This window comes from Rattus norvegicus, chromosome 16 (genome assembly GCF_036323735.1).
Source record: "Rattus norvegicus strain BN/NHsdMcwi chromosome 16, GRCr8, whole genome shotgun sequence".
Lineage (NCBI taxonomy): Eukaryota > Metazoa > Chordata > Mammalia > Rodentia > Muridae > Rattus > Rattus norvegicus.
In genome coordinates this window covers 30,387,809-30,405,682 of record NC_086034.1, presented here as the reverse complement: position 1 = coordinate 30,405,682, position 17,874 = coordinate 30,387,809, and the positions used below count along the sequence as shown (strand labels likewise).

The following is a 17,874-nucleotide window of genomic DNA, read 5'->3' as shown; positions in this document are numbered from 1 at the left end:
AAATCAAACTTACATTCCCGTGATTAGATTGCAAAGCTTTCAGTTGTAGGCCATGAAGAAAAATCAAGAAGACAACCCCTGAGCTCTGTGAATTGTGCATGTGTAAACCATGGTCATTGTAATACTCAAACATCCATCTTAACATAAGCTTTGAAAACAAGGGTAGAGCCAAGCACTATTGGTCAACACAAATAATAAAACAAAAAAATAAATAAAATAGCCCTAATGGTATTCTGCTATACTCAGAGATCAGTACCTTGTCTATTCAAAAGAGCTGCTTCCTCCGGCAGCAGATGGGAGCTGGTAGAGAGACCAACAGAAAGTCATTACAAAGAATCAGAGTCTAAACCAGAGAGCTCCATTAAGTCCCTAACCTCAAATATGGGGAACCCAGTGGAGGAGAGGGAGGAAAGGTTATAGGAGTCAAAGGGAATGGAGGACACCAGGAGAATGCAGCTCTCTGAATCAACTAAGCAGGGTGTATATCTTTTAAAAAGATATTTATTTTAAAGTTCCATAGGAAAACCATCCAATTACGATGTGCGATATAAAAGAACTCAAGAATTGATGAGAAACCTTGGAACCTTCATTGAAGTGTCTGCCTTATAGGTTAGATGACCCCAAGTAGTCAAACTTCTCTTAGAGTGCAATTATATGGCAGACAGATAGAAAAGTGGGGATTAAATTGCCAAAGGAATTCTTCTACTTAAAAGTATGTAATAGTGTTTGCATTTTGAATTTTTGATCAATTTTGCCTGGTTAATATTAAGGACAGTCTTTTTCTTTTGTTATGTGTTCTTATGGAAAATTTATTTCTTGATTATTCACAGTTATCAAGAGAGAATAATGTCATATCTTTATCATGAGAAAGCATCAGGATTACTCAAAAAACAAAACAGAAAACAGAAGAAATCAGTTTAATTTTTTTACAGTGTATTTCAACACAACGAAATGTGCTCAATCATTATCATAGTGAATATAATGTCAAAGGAAAATTATATCACATTTTAGTAAAGTGACATTTATATCACTAAAAATATTTCTACAGTTGAAAAAATACTATGGCACAATAAACATTTGACCATCTTTTTTTTTTTTTTTAGATTTCTTTTTCCTTTTTTTTTATTTATTTATTTTTATTAACTTGAGTATTTCTTATATACATTTCGAGTGTTATTCCCTTTCCCGGTTTCCGGGCAAAATCCCCCTCCCCCCTCCCCTTCCTTATGGGTGTTCCCCTCCCAACCCTCCCCCCATTGCCGCCCTCCCCCCATAGACTAGTTCACTGGGGGTTCAGTCTTAGCAGGACCCAGGGCTTCCCCTTCCACTGGTGCTCTTACTAGGATATTCATTGCTACCTATGGGGTCAGAGTCCAGGGTCAGTCCATGTATAGTCTTTAGGTAGTGGCTTAGTCCCTGGAAGCTCTGGTTGCTTGGCATTGTTGTACTTTTGGGGTCTCGAGCCCCTTCAAGCTCTTCCAGTTCTTTCTCTGATTCCTTCAACAGGGGACCTATTCTCAGTTCAGTGGTTTGCTGCTGGCATTCGCCTCTGTATTTGCTGTATTCTGGCTGTGTCTCTCAGGAGCGATCTACATCCGGCTCCTGTCGGTCTGCACTTCTTTGCTTCATCCATCTTGTCTAATTGGGTGGCTGTATATGTATGGGCCACATGTGGGGCAGGCTCTGAATGGGTGTTCCTTCAGTCTCTGTTTTAATCTTTGCCTCTCCCTTCCCTGCCAAGGGTATTCTTTTTCCTCATTTAAAGAAGGAGTGAAGCATTCACATTTTGATCATCCGTCTTGAGTTTCGTTTGTTCTAGGGATCTAGGGTAATTCAAGCATTTGGGCTAATAGCCACTTATCAATGAGTGCATACCATGTATGTCTTTATGTGATTGGGTTAGCTCACTCAGGATGATATTTTCCAGTTCCAACCATTTGCCTACGAATTTCATAAACTCGTTGTTTTTGATAGCTGAGTAATATTCCATTGTGTAGATGTACCACATTTTCTGTATCCATTCCTCTGTTGAAGGGCATCTGGGTTCTTTCCATTTTCTGGCTATTATAAATAAGGCTGCGATGAACATAGTGGAGCACGTGTCTCTTTTATATGTTGAGGCATCTTTTGGGTATATGCCCAAGAGAGGTATAGCTGGATCCTCAGGCAGTTCAAGGTCCAATTTTCTGAGGAACCTCCAGACTGATTTCCAGAATGGTTTTACCAGTCTGCAATCCCACCAACAATGGAGGAGTGTTCCTCTTTCTCCACATCCTCGCCAGCATCTGCTGTCACCTGAGTTTTTGATCTTAGCCAAACGCACTGGTGTGAGGTGAAATCTCAGGGTTGTTTTGATTTGCATTTCCCTTATGACTAAAGATGTTGAACATTTCTTTAGGTGTTTCTCAGCCATTCGGCATTCCTCAGCTGTGAATTCTTTGTTTAGCTCTGAACCCCATTTTTTAATAGGGTTATTGGTTTCCCTGCGGTCTAACTTCTTGAGTTCTTTGTATATTTTGGATATAAGGCCTCTATCTGTTGTAGGATTGGTAAAGATCTTTTCCCAATCTGTTGGTTGCCGTTTTGTCCTAACCACAGTGTCCTTTGCCTTACAGAAGCTTTGCAGTTTTATGAGATCCCATTTGTCGATTCTTGATCTTAGAGCATGAGCCATTGGTGTTTTGTTCAGGAAATTTTTTCCAGTGCCCATGTGTTCCAGATGCTTCCCTAGTTTTTCTTCTATTAGTTTGAGTGTGTCTGGTTTGATGTGGAGGTCCTTGATCCACTTGGACTTAAGCTTTGTACAGGGTGATAAGCATGGATCGATCTGCATTCTTCTACATGTTGCCCTCCAGTTGAACCAGCACCATTTGCTGAAAATGCTATCTTTTTTCCATCGATGGTTTTGGCTCCTTTCATTTGACCATCTTTTATAGTTATAGGCACATAGCTATATCCCATGTAGATGTAATTCAAATCACATATACACCTATAATGTATATGTATCTATATAACAAATAGACATATGTCTATTATCTAAATGTGTATACATATGTCCATATAATTTACTGATATATCATATGTGTATAATATAGTAATAAATATATAATATAGTAAATACAAATCCATATATAATATAATACATAGATATACAATATAATATATATATGTATATATATATACTACATGCAACCTTTGATATGTATATTATATCAAAATCTGCTGTGTTCCTATCTGACTATTGGTAAATTTTAGTCATACAATCTTTTGTTTTCTTTTTTCTTTATTTTCTCTTATTGGATATATTCTTTATTTAAATTTCTAATGTTTTCCCCTTTCCTGGTTTCCCCTCCAGAAACTCTCAATCCCAATCCCCCTTACCCTGCTTCTATGAGGGTGCACATCCATGCACCCAACCACACACTCCCTCCTGCCTCCCCACCCTGGCATTCCCCTACACTGGGCATCAAGCCTTCACAGGACCACGGGCCTCTCCTCTCACTGATGCCAGACAAGGCCATCTTCTGCTACATATGTGGCTGGAGCCATGGATCACTCCGTGTGTACTCTTTTGTTGGTGATTTAGTCCCTGGGAGTTCAGGGGTGTCTAGTTGGTTGATATTGGCAGTTTTCTTCATGTCACCGTTACCAGAATTCTCTTTCTTTCTCTAGCTACTCAACAACTTCCATGTACTATGGAAGCTCTAAACACATTGACTCACCATAAACCTTCGACATGGAAATACTCTTCATTTCCTAGCTGACACAAACACTTCCAAACTTACTGCCCTTTTGTTTTTAACTTTCATGCATCTAGAATATTTTCTGTGCTCTGTGACCATATAAATTTTAGGAAACTCTGGCTACCATCAGTTTATGTGTCAAAGTTTCAAAATCTCTGATGCCTTTTGGCTGACTCATATTTATAATCTCAAGCATGTTTATTTCTAACTAAAGATCTCCTATTTATTACTAGCTTTTGTGCCTCTACAAAGCTGCCCAGTGTTAACATCAATTCCTGAAAGTATCCACAGGTGCGCCTAGATTCCTCTTGCCTCTTTCCCATTCCTTGTAACTCTTCCAGTCTTGATGAAATACCACCATTGATTCAGTCATCTTCAGACCCCCAGTGAGATCTGAGAACTACTATACACACACAAGAAGTTGCATTGTTATTTCCTCTGATATTTCCCAAAATGGGGCAATGATATTACTGGGTTACAAGATTTTATCGTTATTGAAATCAAATATTTATTTTACATATCAGAACATACATCTACTTGAGTAGGATCATACACACACACACACACACACACACACACACACACACACACAGCTCACTTTCCATATTTTGGCAATAAAGATGATAGATTGTGAATCATCGTGATGGATAGAGCATAGACAAGTAATTAAAAATAAATGTTTGTGAAAAGAGGACACTTGAATGACAGCTTTTAAATGTGTTATACTGAACAAAAATGGGAGAGTATTCTAACTCCATTTGAGACATAAGCAATCTGCCCTTGTTCAAAGGTCAATCTATTGTAAGTGACAGGTAGATCAATACTTTCTGCCTGGTCACCACAGTTGAATTTCTGAGACATGCATGCTTAGCTATTAAAACACCAAGAATAGTCTTAGACCGAATTGGAATCTCTTTAGCTTGGGAGACTGGAGTCTTAGAACATATAGTAGTGAACTGATGGCCTTTGGTTTTGATTGTGAGAAATGTCCATAAAATCCAACTTGCCATCTTACAAATCTATAAGTGTATAGTCCTGATTTAGTAAGTAATCTTCACATTCTTTTGTAATTATGACCTTATTTTAAAAATAAATATTTTCTCATCTGAAAATAACATATATGTATTAGAGAAAATGAAAAGGAACAAAATAAAATCTATTTATGAGCTTCTTATAGTGAACTATCCAACCATCTATAATTTTGTATTTGGTGCATGCAATTCAAAAGTTGACACATTTAGATATATGATGTTTAACTTGCAATTTCATTTTCACATCACACTATAAGTGTTTTTCCACATTCATGTTTCCTTCCCAAGTTTTTTTATTATCATAATGCACCCAGTTCAATGTTCTAAGAAGTGTTGTTGCTGAAACTGCAAATATATAATTTAGAGGTAGTACAAGTTCCCAAATGTCTCCCTAGAGCTAACCACAATTATTTCTTCCTAGAATTTGAAACCTGCCCATCACTTGATAATACAATTCTATTCTATCGGTGAAGGTTTGGACTGAAATGTGAGACACCAGCATTAGTTTGAGGGCATCTCCTTCACAGACTGACAGCCAGTGACGTCATGGTGACTACGTAAGGAGCTGCACTTGAAACTCAGAAGGGTTTCTGCTGCTCTGCTTCTGTAGGGCTCATCCTCACTGTGGGTTGTTTTACAAAAACAAATTTGGTGTTTGATTTACACCGACATTCTTTTGAGCCTCTGTGCTATTCATGTATATTTTAATTTATATTTTTATTTTAAAACATAAGCAAATAAGTACTTTTTTAAATTTCTAATTCAAGTGGTAGGTACTTTTCTTTGAATTGGAAGGATCACATCTCTTCAGGAGAATGATACAATATAAAATTCTAATTTTCACACATTGTTACAAATTATTTCAGAATTTCAAATTTAGGTAAACATGTTCCTTATAATATGGATGTATCAGATGTGGCCAATGGCATCAGGCCATGTGACTCCATTGATATAAGAAGTTGCTTATAGGATCCAGAAGCTTCTCATGCTTGTGTACAAGATTCAGATATAATTTGCTTAGCAACACTGACATTTTAGCCAGTATTACCTTCTTTTTGCTAACATCTTACATCTTAAATAAACTTTAGAAAAATATATTGGTTTGTTTAACACACAAAAAAAATCTATTGGAATCAGGTTTAGAAGTACATATTCTTCATGAATTTGGTGAAAACTGTATATTTATAATATATTAAAAAGAAAATGAGATTACTTCACTTGAAGAAAATCAAAAGGTAAAAGTGTAAAGTGCAGTTGAGACAAGTATAGAATAATGACAAATAGTGGCACAAGTCTGTATTATCAAATAGGCTGAAAACAACAGCAGAGAATATTAGCTGTATAATTAAAAGACTGATGAACAAAATATTGCATGCATCACTTAGCAGAATATACTACCAGTGCAGAGATTATTCTTTGTAAATATTGGTCTCTCCCAAGGTCACATCAGTCAGAAATTATTTTGCCATGAAGAATAAAAGAGAATTATAAGAAAAGAATACTAAAAGGATACTTTATAATTAGAAGTGAAATGCTGGTAAAAAATAATTTCAGGTTGAGAAAAATAATGAGATAAAATAATTAGAAATAATAACGACAGAAATACAAGATGACTGGTTGATTAGAATAAGGTGAAGAGGACTCGAGAGTCTCCATTGTTTGTACTGAAAAAATATAAATTCAATATGACTGCTATAATCTTAGAAGTCTAGAAGGCATAGAATCACATATTATAATAAAACAAGACACACAAGTTCTGGAATGAATTAATTCTCTTCATTGCTAACTTATAACAACTTAACGTATTCACCATTATCATAAATAATGTAAAGAACAATAAGAGAAAAGATGATACATTGTTGATTTCTTCTGGGAGTATTTTGAAAAATACTTTTATTGGTAATTATACAAGAGCAGTGAATTAGTTTTAAATACTAGTGGTATAAAGACTTTCAACAGAATTGGAGGTGTAATATCAGTTACTTCTTGTTGTAATTTGAAGTAACTTTATTACTGTTGCTTCAAATGTTTTTGAATTCAACAAGATCTTGTTTTTAAAACCATAGTAAGTTTGATGATTCACACAAATAATTGTATCATTTGGAAGGCAGAGGCAAGAGGGTTACCATGACATCAAGGCTAGCCTGTGCTAAATAGTGAATGCCCACCACAGCTACTTGGCAAATCTGTCCCCAAAAGTCACTAAGAAAATAATCGTAAGCATGTTTTTCACAACACAGAAGGGACTTGTTAAAGTTACCTGTACAGAAAATGACAAAACATATCACAGTATTTCAATAGGCACATAAGTCTTAAATTATGAAAAGCTATAGGAACTATACGGTTATTCATGTAACCAATCAATAATTTCTGCGAGTAAAATTTTTTCGTAAGTACCCTTTTCAAAGATTTTTTCTGTAAATATCACTAGACCCTGTGCAACTTTGTATTCATGCTTTTACTTAAAACATCAAACATCTCTAAGAAGAACCAGTATGTAATCCTCAGTAACTCAGTGTTACACTAGGGCTAATGGGTGTGCTGACAGTCATTCCATGTGAATAAAGAGTCAAATTCAAACAATAACTTGGAAAACCCAAGATTAACATATATATATATACATATATATATATACTTGTTAATGCTAATATGGATAGACATTATTATGACAAATACAGGCAATGTTTGTTTTTAACATAGAACCAGAAGTCAATGAAGTCATTGATTCTATTTCTCACCTATTGCTTTTAATGCAATAACATAACACAATTAATAAAATGAAGACTGCTAGTCTTTCTTTTTGAACTTAAGTGTTATTTTTACTCTTTTGCCTTAATATTTCCCAAGAACAATACTGAAAAAAATGAAAAAAGAAAACTATAGGTTTGTTTTGGTTTGGTTCTTACCTATCTGAAAAGAAATAAATTTTAAATTCCTTAATTAGAGTAGAATTTGCAATAATAAATAATAAGTATCTTCTCTGCCTTAATTGATCAATATTTACTGTTGTTTTACAGCTGGTAACAGAATTGTCAAAATACATATTTAATGGGTTGTGTGCACAGAGTACATATATATGCACAAATATATAGTCAAACACATACAAGCATCTGAATTTGTTTGGTAACTACTATGGGATTTTATGCCTCTGGTTTCATGTGATTTGGGAGAATATAAATTCCTTTCTTCACTGTCTATATTAATATTGGTGTCAAGGTTTTGTTTCCGTGTAGATAATATGTCTTTTTTGTCTATCCATAGATAATAATTATTGGGAGGTTCTCACAGAGGCCATTTCAACCTGAAATTTCCTTGATGAAAAACATGTATTAAAAATAGCCATGGTTACTCAGTTTAAGTGTGGATTCAATGTCCAAAATACACATTTATGCTCATTTAATCTCCAAATCCTGGGATTATAATAATCACTTTCAAGAAATACTAACCAGTTGTTTTCTCCATCATCAAATTTTCTTGATCTCTTTCTGTCTATTGTCTATTACTACTTGGAACTTTGTCTAACCTTTCTGTAATTTGACTTTGACTTTATTCATCTATATTTTTGCTTCTCTTGTAATTTTTATTTCATTCCATGCTTTTTCTTCTATATATTTCTATGGCTATGAGCTGAGTCTATCATGGCCATTCTGTTTCCTATTGCAAATACTTAGCTCTGTTAACTTCCTCATAATTACTATTTTCATGGCATTTACAGGCTTGGTATTCAAAACATTTATTAGACTATAGTTCCAAATACCTTCTACGATTCCTTATGATTTATTCTTGGCTAATTTGAACATTTGTGTATATATACTTTTACATGTTAAAGTACAGGGATTTGTCTTTCTGATGTTTTTCCAGTAAACTTGTGTCATATTATATGATGAATATTGCATCAACCATTTCAAACCATTCAAAAATGTTTTAAACCAAGGCTTTCAAAAAATCCAAATCTAAGCCATTTCCATTTTACTTAAATATTTGAATAATGAAACAAAAATAAAACCCAGGCTTAATAATCCAATCCCACTCATAGTCCCAGCTGCATGAGAGACAAAGGCAGAGGGACTATAAATTAAAGCCCAGTCTGGGCTACAAAGTTTGACTAAAGACAGGTTGGCAACTAATAAAGATTCCAGCTTAAAACAGAAAGCAAAGGGAAGCAGTAGCTGTAGCTGTAGCTGTAGCTGTAGCTGTAGCTGTAGCTGTAGCTGTAGCTGTAGCTGTAGCTGTAGATGTAGATGTAGATGTAGATGTAGGTATAGGCATAGCTATAGGTGCAGGTGTACCTGTAGGTATAGCTGTAGTTATAGGTGTAGCTGTAGCTGTAGCTGTAGGTGTAGGTGTAACTACAGTTGTAGATGTAGGTGTAGGTGTAGCTATGGGTTTAGGTGTAGCTGTAGCTGTAATTATTGCTATAGTTGTAGGTGTAGGTATGTCTATAGTGTATCTGTAGCTGTAGCTGTAGGTGCAGTCATAGCTGTAGGTGTAGGTGTAGTTATAGGAATAGCTGTAAGTGTAGCTATAGCTATAGGTGTAGGTGTAACTATAGGTGTAGATGTAGCTGTAGGTGTGGCTGTAGGTGTAGCTCACTGGTAAAGCATTTGCCTAGCATATTTGAGGCCCAGGGTTCAATCTACAACATAGCAAAATAATACTAAGGAACAACAATGGTAAATAAACAATAAGAAAAGTGTAACTTAAAACTAGTGAAATGCTTTGCTTAGAGGAGACTGAAGAACTCCTCAGGTATCAACTACCTTTTCTCCCGGGGTCACAGACACTCTCCAGATGCAGTGTGTATAGGAAGGATAGCCATTTGGGAATCCTGGGGAAGAAAGGTTGCCACTGGATTCTTGTAGGGTTTCTCCACATGCTGAAGGGGAAAAGGCATGAAATTATTTACTAATCATTATGAAAGGCATGAACATAATAGAGAGATAGCAATATGTGCTTCATGTGCTTTTATTTCTTCTTTCTTAGGCTCATTTTGTAACTAGTGCTGAATCTATATCCCATATCGAAGTCCCCTGAGTCTGGGGACTTCAGGTATGTACCACCATGTCCCACGCCAGACAGTGACTACCCTTCAAATGAATTTCTTTTTATGTCTCTCTTAGGGAATTTCAGTATGCTTTCTGGGGCCACTAAAGATAACTATGAAAGACAAAAGGTGATAAATAATTTAGCATGTATAAAGTTGCCTTCATGGAAAGTTTTCTCATTCATTATTACAGTAGGTAATTTCAAGGACATCCATACTCATTCAGGCTAGAAAAGACCTACTTCTGAGTTCCTGAATTCCTGAGAAACATTCCTTTCTTTTCTACTAAGATAATCAATGTGAATGAAACCTATATATTATCAGTGGTGTGTGGCAAATTTAAATAGTAATTTCTAAGTAAAGTTACGCACTACTTTAACATTTAAAAAGTCATACATGTTGACTAATACAAATCTAATAAAGGCAATATCAAAATGAAATATACAATGATTCAAAATAAGAAAGCCAATAAATAAATAAATAAATAAATACATAAATACATAAATACATAAATAGAAAAACATTGAGAGGCAGGAGTGATGGCTAAAGCTTAATACTTGTTACTCTTGCAAAGGACATAGGTTTAGTCCCCAGAATCTAGGGCCCTAACACCCTCTGATCTCCAGTTTGATACTCCCATCTGACCTTTGTGAGTGCCAGGCACTCACATGCACAGACATCCATATAGGAAAACATTCATACACATAACTTAAAAATAAAAAAAATATCTTTTTAAAAAAAACACCCATTTTTCTAGAATGTTCTATTCAAGTGGTTTCTCTGTTTTCTTTTCTCTACTCATATGTAGAAATTTCTAGAAGGGGGATTGTATAGTTTTCACTTTCCTAGCTATTCTTTGGGGAAAGGTATCAGTGACCTGAAATTACAATTTGTAAGCTACATGCTTTTCATGCTTGCTGTAGGCCAATGGACACAATTCCGTTTGTTTTCCTGTAACTTTTGCAAGGGATACGTTATGCACCCTATGTACCTAGCTGGATTTCTGTCTTTGAGAATTTCTTCCGCACTGCAGTTTTCACAACCTTCATTCAATTGTCTAAAAGACGCTGTCTTCCCCGTAAAAGGTATAGCACTCAAAAATGAGACATTTCCTGGATCCGAGGAGGCATAACACACGGCATGTGAACTCTCATCTCCTCAAATACTCAATAAATTATAAATGACTCTGCATATCTTGTGTTAAATAAAGAAAGATAACGACTCTGGAAACGTAAAACAGAGCTATAAAAACAGTCTGGGATGATATAAATATTTATATCATCAGCAAAACAGACACTAGGTTTGCACAACAAAGTAAATCTAAAGTAGGAATGAGTGATGCTTATTCTGATGAGCCAGACAGATAAAGGAATTATAGAAGAAAATGAAAATGCCCAAGGTCAGAAGCAAATAATTTAGCACAGTTACTGAACCACTTAAGGTCCTTGATACATTGCAAGGAGACTTAGAAAATCTACTAACATTAGACCGCATGCTTGTAAGAAAGATGTGTTTAGATGTTAAATAACAACTGGGGATCTAAAAGTGTTTTATGGAAAAAATATATTTTTCCACTATTTATAAACAAATTCTGTGAGAATCAAAGCCTCTATTAGGCAAAGTGAAGATTACGCTATATTTGCTATAATAGAATTAAACAATAAAATGTTTGATTCACAAATACATACAAACTATTGTGTTTCAACTAAAACTAGATTCTCTAAATTGTAAGCCAAAAATATAACATAATTTAAAAAGTATCACTCTATAAATTACAGTCAAATTGCACTGTAAAAATGTAAAAACATTTCAAATGAAGCTTTAGTGAGCATTTGAATTTGTTTTTCTCAGTAAACTCAGCTGTCTCTGTTTCACAGTCTCAACCTACTGCACACTGATTGATTTCTGCTCAAATATAAAAATCAAATTTTGGCTGGATTTGTTGGCTCCCATCTGCAATCTCATCCCTCTAGAGCCTGAGGTAGGAAAGTTGCCTTGAGTTGAAGGCCAGCCTGAGGTACAGAGTGGTATCCTGTCTCAAAGCAGCGTCATTCAATGAAAGGGATGGGGGTTACCTAAGAAGGGCAGATGGCATGATTAATTCAAATGCTTGTTCATTAATAGCAAATATCGGAATGAGAGGGCAACCTTAATTCCAATGCTGTTACTCAGTAATCACAAAGTAATAGCAAGTCTCAAAAGCTTTAATCAATTTTCTTGCCTGAAAAACCACCTACTTCGATCATCAAATTCTAAAGGGTTGTTTTGTTAGGGTGAATGACATGGTTTAATCCTTAAATACCCCCACCTATATCTGTGTGCTATTTACATACAAACCTAAAAACATAAATTTGTTGACACATGTTAGTTATATATGTGTATTAATATGCGAATGCATAGGCCTTCTCAAATGATAAAAGAGACTCAAATATTCAAAACCTACTTTAGACACCTACTTTAAATTTTTCTTAACTTTGCTCTTTTCCTCGGTGCTTTGGTTCAGGATAGAGTATTTTCTCAAAGGTTCCTATGGTAAAGGTACTCCTATTGGAAAATGGTCAGACCCTGAATCAGTAAAGCCTCAGAGAAGACTTTCAAAGCAGGGAAAGGGGGATGGGATCCCAGTTCCTTCCTATGGGCAGCAGGTCTGCTGTCTCTCACACTTTGCTAGGATGAGTTGCTCTACCACCAGCCTAAAAACAATGGGGCTAACTGACCACCAGCTGGAGCTTCAGTGTTGCAGGTTAACTTTTTAAATCTTCATTACATGACTATCTGAAGTACTTGTTATAGCAACAGAGAGTTAAATACTTTGAAGACTTAATTTAGGAAGATTTACTGAGAAAATATCAATGTTGCTAGTTGGTGTAAACGCCAAATACTTATGAGCAAAGCTTTTACAGGATTGCAAAAATAAATAAAGACAAAATACATACAAAATTCAGGGTCTATAACAGAAGAGTTCAACTAATCATCTAGAAGGAAAATAAGATAACCCTAACATTACAGGAATGAAGGGAAATATATGAAAATGTGAGAATTATAACGTAAAGGGCTCAGAAGAGAAGCAATAAGAAAACAATGCATAATCTATTAAGGTCAGATATGCTGTAAGCCACATGTACTAAACAGACTTCCTTTATGAACCAACTAACAATACTGGGATAAAGGTAAGATGAAGATTAGCTACAGAGAATTAATTATCCAGCTCTAAGTAGGTAATTTGTTATCCAGACAGTATAGAAGATACAAGGACTAATAATAGTAGTTGGGATTATTGGGTGTCCTTTAAGAATTATCGGTGCTTAAAAAATTAATAAGCCCTTTGGTCTTTCGGGAGCAGAGCCCAGAATACCACGGTTGAACAGTCCTACCCTCTCCTCTCTCAGGCCTTATCAGGCTCTATTAAACGGCCAAAAGTGAGTGTTTTTATCAACAGAATCCTTCAGCTGAAAAGAATCACCTGTATGTTTCCACACAATAATAAAAAGAAGACTCTTCACTTGTCTTTAAAGTTAATAGCAAGAAATTGGATTGAAAACAATTCTAAACTCTAAGAAAGTTATCCTTTTAATAGAACCTTAAAAATCAAATTCTGCTGTTACCTTAAACTTCTCCATGACAAAAATGGAATGACTATACAAGAGGCAATTGAAACCACACACACTAGTGCTTGTGTGCGTGCACCTGTGTGTGTGTGTGTGTGTGTATGTGTGTGTGCATGTGTATGTGTGTGTGTCCATGTGTATGTGTGTGTTTGTGTAAGAGTGTGTATTTGTAAATATTAGAATGAATTACAAGGCATGGAATAAATATACATTCTTATAAAATTAGTTAAGATTGATTTAAAGAAATTAACAATATGTACATTGTATAGACTATATTTTAAATAATTTAAACTATAGTCTGCATTGTCTAGGAGGAAGAATCAGTATTTACAGCCATCATACTAGGAACTTAGCCCTTTGGAAAAGGATATAATTATTAAAGAGCATAAAAGCCACAGCCTTGTATATCCAACTATCCACTTTCCCCGACTAGGAGTCACTTCAAGCATTTTTAAACTCAACAAAATTGCTCTGTAACATTAAGTCAGACTTACAAACACACCTACATTACAGACCTAATAGATCTTTGGAGGTTAACCGATAGGAAAAAATATTGGCATAAAAATTAGCCAATTTTTAATTACTTTATTCACAAACATAATTTTTAAAAAGAGTGAGAACAGGCTGTCAGTAGGATCATGCAAATGACAAGTTTTGTTTCTTGTGATGCAAGAGCTGTAAGGAGCAATTCACTTTTCAGTCTACAAAATCAAGTAAGGAGAATCATGGAGTTTCAGAGACTAAAGCAGCAATTGGGGATCCTGCATGGGTCTGTGCTAGTGCCTTAGCATAAATGATATGGCTGTTGGCTTGAGGTTTGTGGGGAAACTCCTGATCTTGGGAGTAGGGGTCTCTGACTCTTTTGCCTGCTCTTGGGACCCTTTCTTACCTACTGAGTTCATCTTATTATATCTTGTGCTTTTTTAAAGAGGGAGGTGGGAGGGAGTAGATCTAGAGGAGAGAACAGATGGGGTGGGACTGAGACAAGTGGAAGGAGGGGAAACCGCAGTCAAGATTATAGTACAAGATAAGAATAAATAAAAACTTTAAATATAGAAAATAGAAAACATATCAACAAGAATTACTTTTTATAACTTATATCTTTCAATACATTGTATTACAATGCTTTAAACATCTACTGGGTTTTTCCAAAACATTTCTCTGTTAGATTTCAAAAATTAAATTATTGATCATTTATTGAATAATAAATATGTATAAGACAATGAGCAGAAAAGATGTACAAGGTTTTATGTACACATTTAAATTGAAACTATGTAAATCTTTTGAACATTTAATAGGCTTATATTTTAAGAACTTTATTACAATTAAAATTTAAGGAATATTCTTAAAGTATTTCCATGGAAAACTTGCTTTCGATGAATGAAATCTCTTGTCTTAGAAAAGGTCCAATAAAATATATTGTCTCAAGTCAGATAATATCCTCACCGGTAATGAATCATAAACTTCCTATCCATTCCCTGGGTTTATTCAACCAATTAATGTTTTCCAGCTCGTATTCTACGTTGTTTCCCCTTTATATTGTACTCTAGGTTTTAATGTACTCAAAGAGTCTAAGCCATATGTCCATGAATGCATTTTAATTTTTGCAAATGAACCAGCTTGTACTCTCTTACGTCTTAGAATGAAAGTGTTCATGACTAACTCCTAAAATGAAGTATCCAAGCAGACTTCATGTGAGAGCTACTAATAGCTTACAATACAGAAGGCCTTTAAATTGTATTATCCTAAAATTTTGATTAATATATCTATTTTATCCTCAAATTCTAAAAAAAATATTGCTACAACTGCACATTGAAACTTTTCTATCTAGCTATGTGACCATCTGTATGTCTAATAATTATCCCAATTTCCAGAAGTATGTTTGTCAAATCTGTACTGGGGTGAAGGAATATCCTTCAAGTCTGAGGAAAGCTTTCTAAGCATCAAGCAGGCTTATATGACAATGTCACAGACTGAGAGGAGATATATAAGAGGTACACGTAGTCCAAACATTTTCCAATTTGAGCTACAAAGTCATTTTTTGTTTTTTTTTCCTATTCCAACAAGCACTATTTGTTTTTATTATTCCAATAGAACATTCTAATTGATACTAACTTATTTCCTATTGATGACAGTCTTTCAAATACAGATCACTCAAAATGTGATGCTGGGGGTAGTGTCTGTTTGATGTGCCCATATGAGTGTGGGGGGCCGTTGTCCCATGAAAACATAAGGAAGCCAAGAGAAAGACACCAGCTATCTTCATCTGCCACTCTCCTTCCACCTTGTCTCGTCTTGAGACAAGGTATTTTAGTGTAACAGGAACACCTGACTGATAGGCCCTCCTGCTTGAGATGCAAGTGCTCTTACCCACCAAACGCCCTTCTCCCCCAGAATCTGACTGTGAAAGAGAAACTATTCTTAATGTTGTCAAGGACACAGCACAGAGTACAAAAATTGCCCGACTATTTAATAATGATAATAGTTCTATTTAGTGACCCCCCCATTAATTTAAGAGAAATAAAATGTAGCCCATGTTTGAAATTTGATTTCTACCAGTTTGTTTCAGCTTACAATTTTACTTATTCGACAGTCCTCTTTGTCCTTGTTTACAATCCCTCAATTTGAAAAATGCATTGCTATTTGCAAGAATAGAGACAAGTAAACAGTTGGGGAAGCCAAGGCCTGATTATCTGGAGAAGATCTGGGACATATGAGGGTGAGTAGTACCTGGACATCGATACAGCTTTCTTGCTTGTGCAATGTCTCCTTTGCTTAACCGGGTCCGTTGACCAATTGCAGGACGGATGCCATTATCATCACGGGATGGGAGTATTGTGTCTAAAAACATCCCCCTGCAAAAGCAGAAGCAAAACACACCTACGTCTATGAAAAGCAGAGGGGCCATGTTTTCCAAATTCAATCAGCAGTTACGGCGGTGCGAACTTAGAGCGGGATATGGGGCTCTCAGAACACTCTAATCAGGGCAGGAAAAACTCACAAACATGCTGCTTCCAGAAAGTCTGTGCTACATATTTTTCCCTTAGATGTGTATTATATGCTTTCAAAATAAGGATTATTCAACAATACTCCACAAATAACACTATGGCTTTTGTTTTAATCCCCCTACTGATACAAGAATACATTAGACTACCAGATTGTAAAATAATTCTAACAAAGGAAGAAAATAGCCGCCAGTGCAGGTTTGAGGTTGCTAAATTTTATTGCAAGAAACAAAGTTTAAAGTACGATTTTAACTAAACTACTAACTGAAGCTGGCTGTCTTTGGATTCTGAGTGTTACTCCAGCTTACAATGAAAGAATAAGAATAAACAGCATAACCAGTTATACAAAACAATGTAAATAAAATGTATACATATGATTCAATTTTTCAAGACAAAATCAATAACAAATTTTTAAAAAAGCCCTTATTGATGCTTATATATTTTATTTATTTGCTGCAGATACTGAGTTCTTTTGGATTCAAGGTTGTGGTGAGAAGTTACTATTTTCCCTAATATACATAGTTTAAAATTCTGACTGCATTGCACTAAAGATGCATTCTGACTTTGCAATGCATATCAAACATTTATGACTCCTAAGGAGCAGTGAATGGACACGAAATGTCTTTGAAAGGGTAGAACTTGGGAGGAGGGTACAAATGGAGTTTTAAGGGAGATAAAACACAAAAATAGGATGTACTTTATACAAAACCTTTAAACTAATTAATGAAAATATAAGGGTATTTTGAGTAGAGCTATTCTATTCCAAAACTTGACAGAGAACAGATTGCACATGAATTGCAGGTCATAGGGTATCAGCTTCAGCCCCATTTTATTCTTTTCCTTTGAGTTATTAAGCACAGTTCTAGGCATGAATTTATAACAGCAACTTAATAATGCTAGCATCCTGCCCTATGTAAAGCAGTTCTAAGGTCAGAAGGATACCAATCAGAAACACAACCTGGAGTCTTCTCCCTGCCAATTAGTCTCTTGCTATCTAGAGAACACAAACCAATATGCACTTGGGAGGCCCTGGAAGAAGCAAACCTTGTGCCCACATGATGAGACTGCAGAATTGTGTAGTCCCTGTGGAATTCAGTGTGGAATTCTTCAGAAAACTAAGAGTCAAAGTAGCATGTGAGTCTGCCTTCCAGGTTCTTCAGGTGACAGAGAAAGAATGGAAAGCAACATCTCTGGGATATATCTGTATACCATGTTCATGGCAGCTCTATTTCAGTCACTAGAAAGTGGAAAAACTCGAATGCCCTAGCAACCCAAATGTCCACTGATAAGCACGCACACACACACACACACACACACACACACACACACACACACACACACCTACAGTCATACCATAAACACACATCTGCATCCCACACATACACACACATATACACACGCACACATTCACATGACTCACACCACACAGAGACACATGCCACA

At 35.5% G+C, this 17,874-nt stretch overlaps 1 protein-coding gene across 3 annotated transcripts in view; it reads right to left on the bottom strand.

Annotated features, from left to right (window-relative positions):
- The window catches only part of Tll1 (tolloid-like 1), a 201,182-nt gene that overhangs the window by 70,991 nt on the left and 112,317 nt on the right, over positions 1-17,874 (bottom strand). For all 3 annotated transcript variants that reach the window (NM_001106081.2, XM_063275708.1, XM_039094815.2), the window contains 2 exon segments: positions 9,535-9,650; positions 16,157-16,281. In NM_001106081.2, the coding sequence (NP_001099551.1) occupies positions 9,535-9,650; positions 16,157-16,281 (241 nt within the window).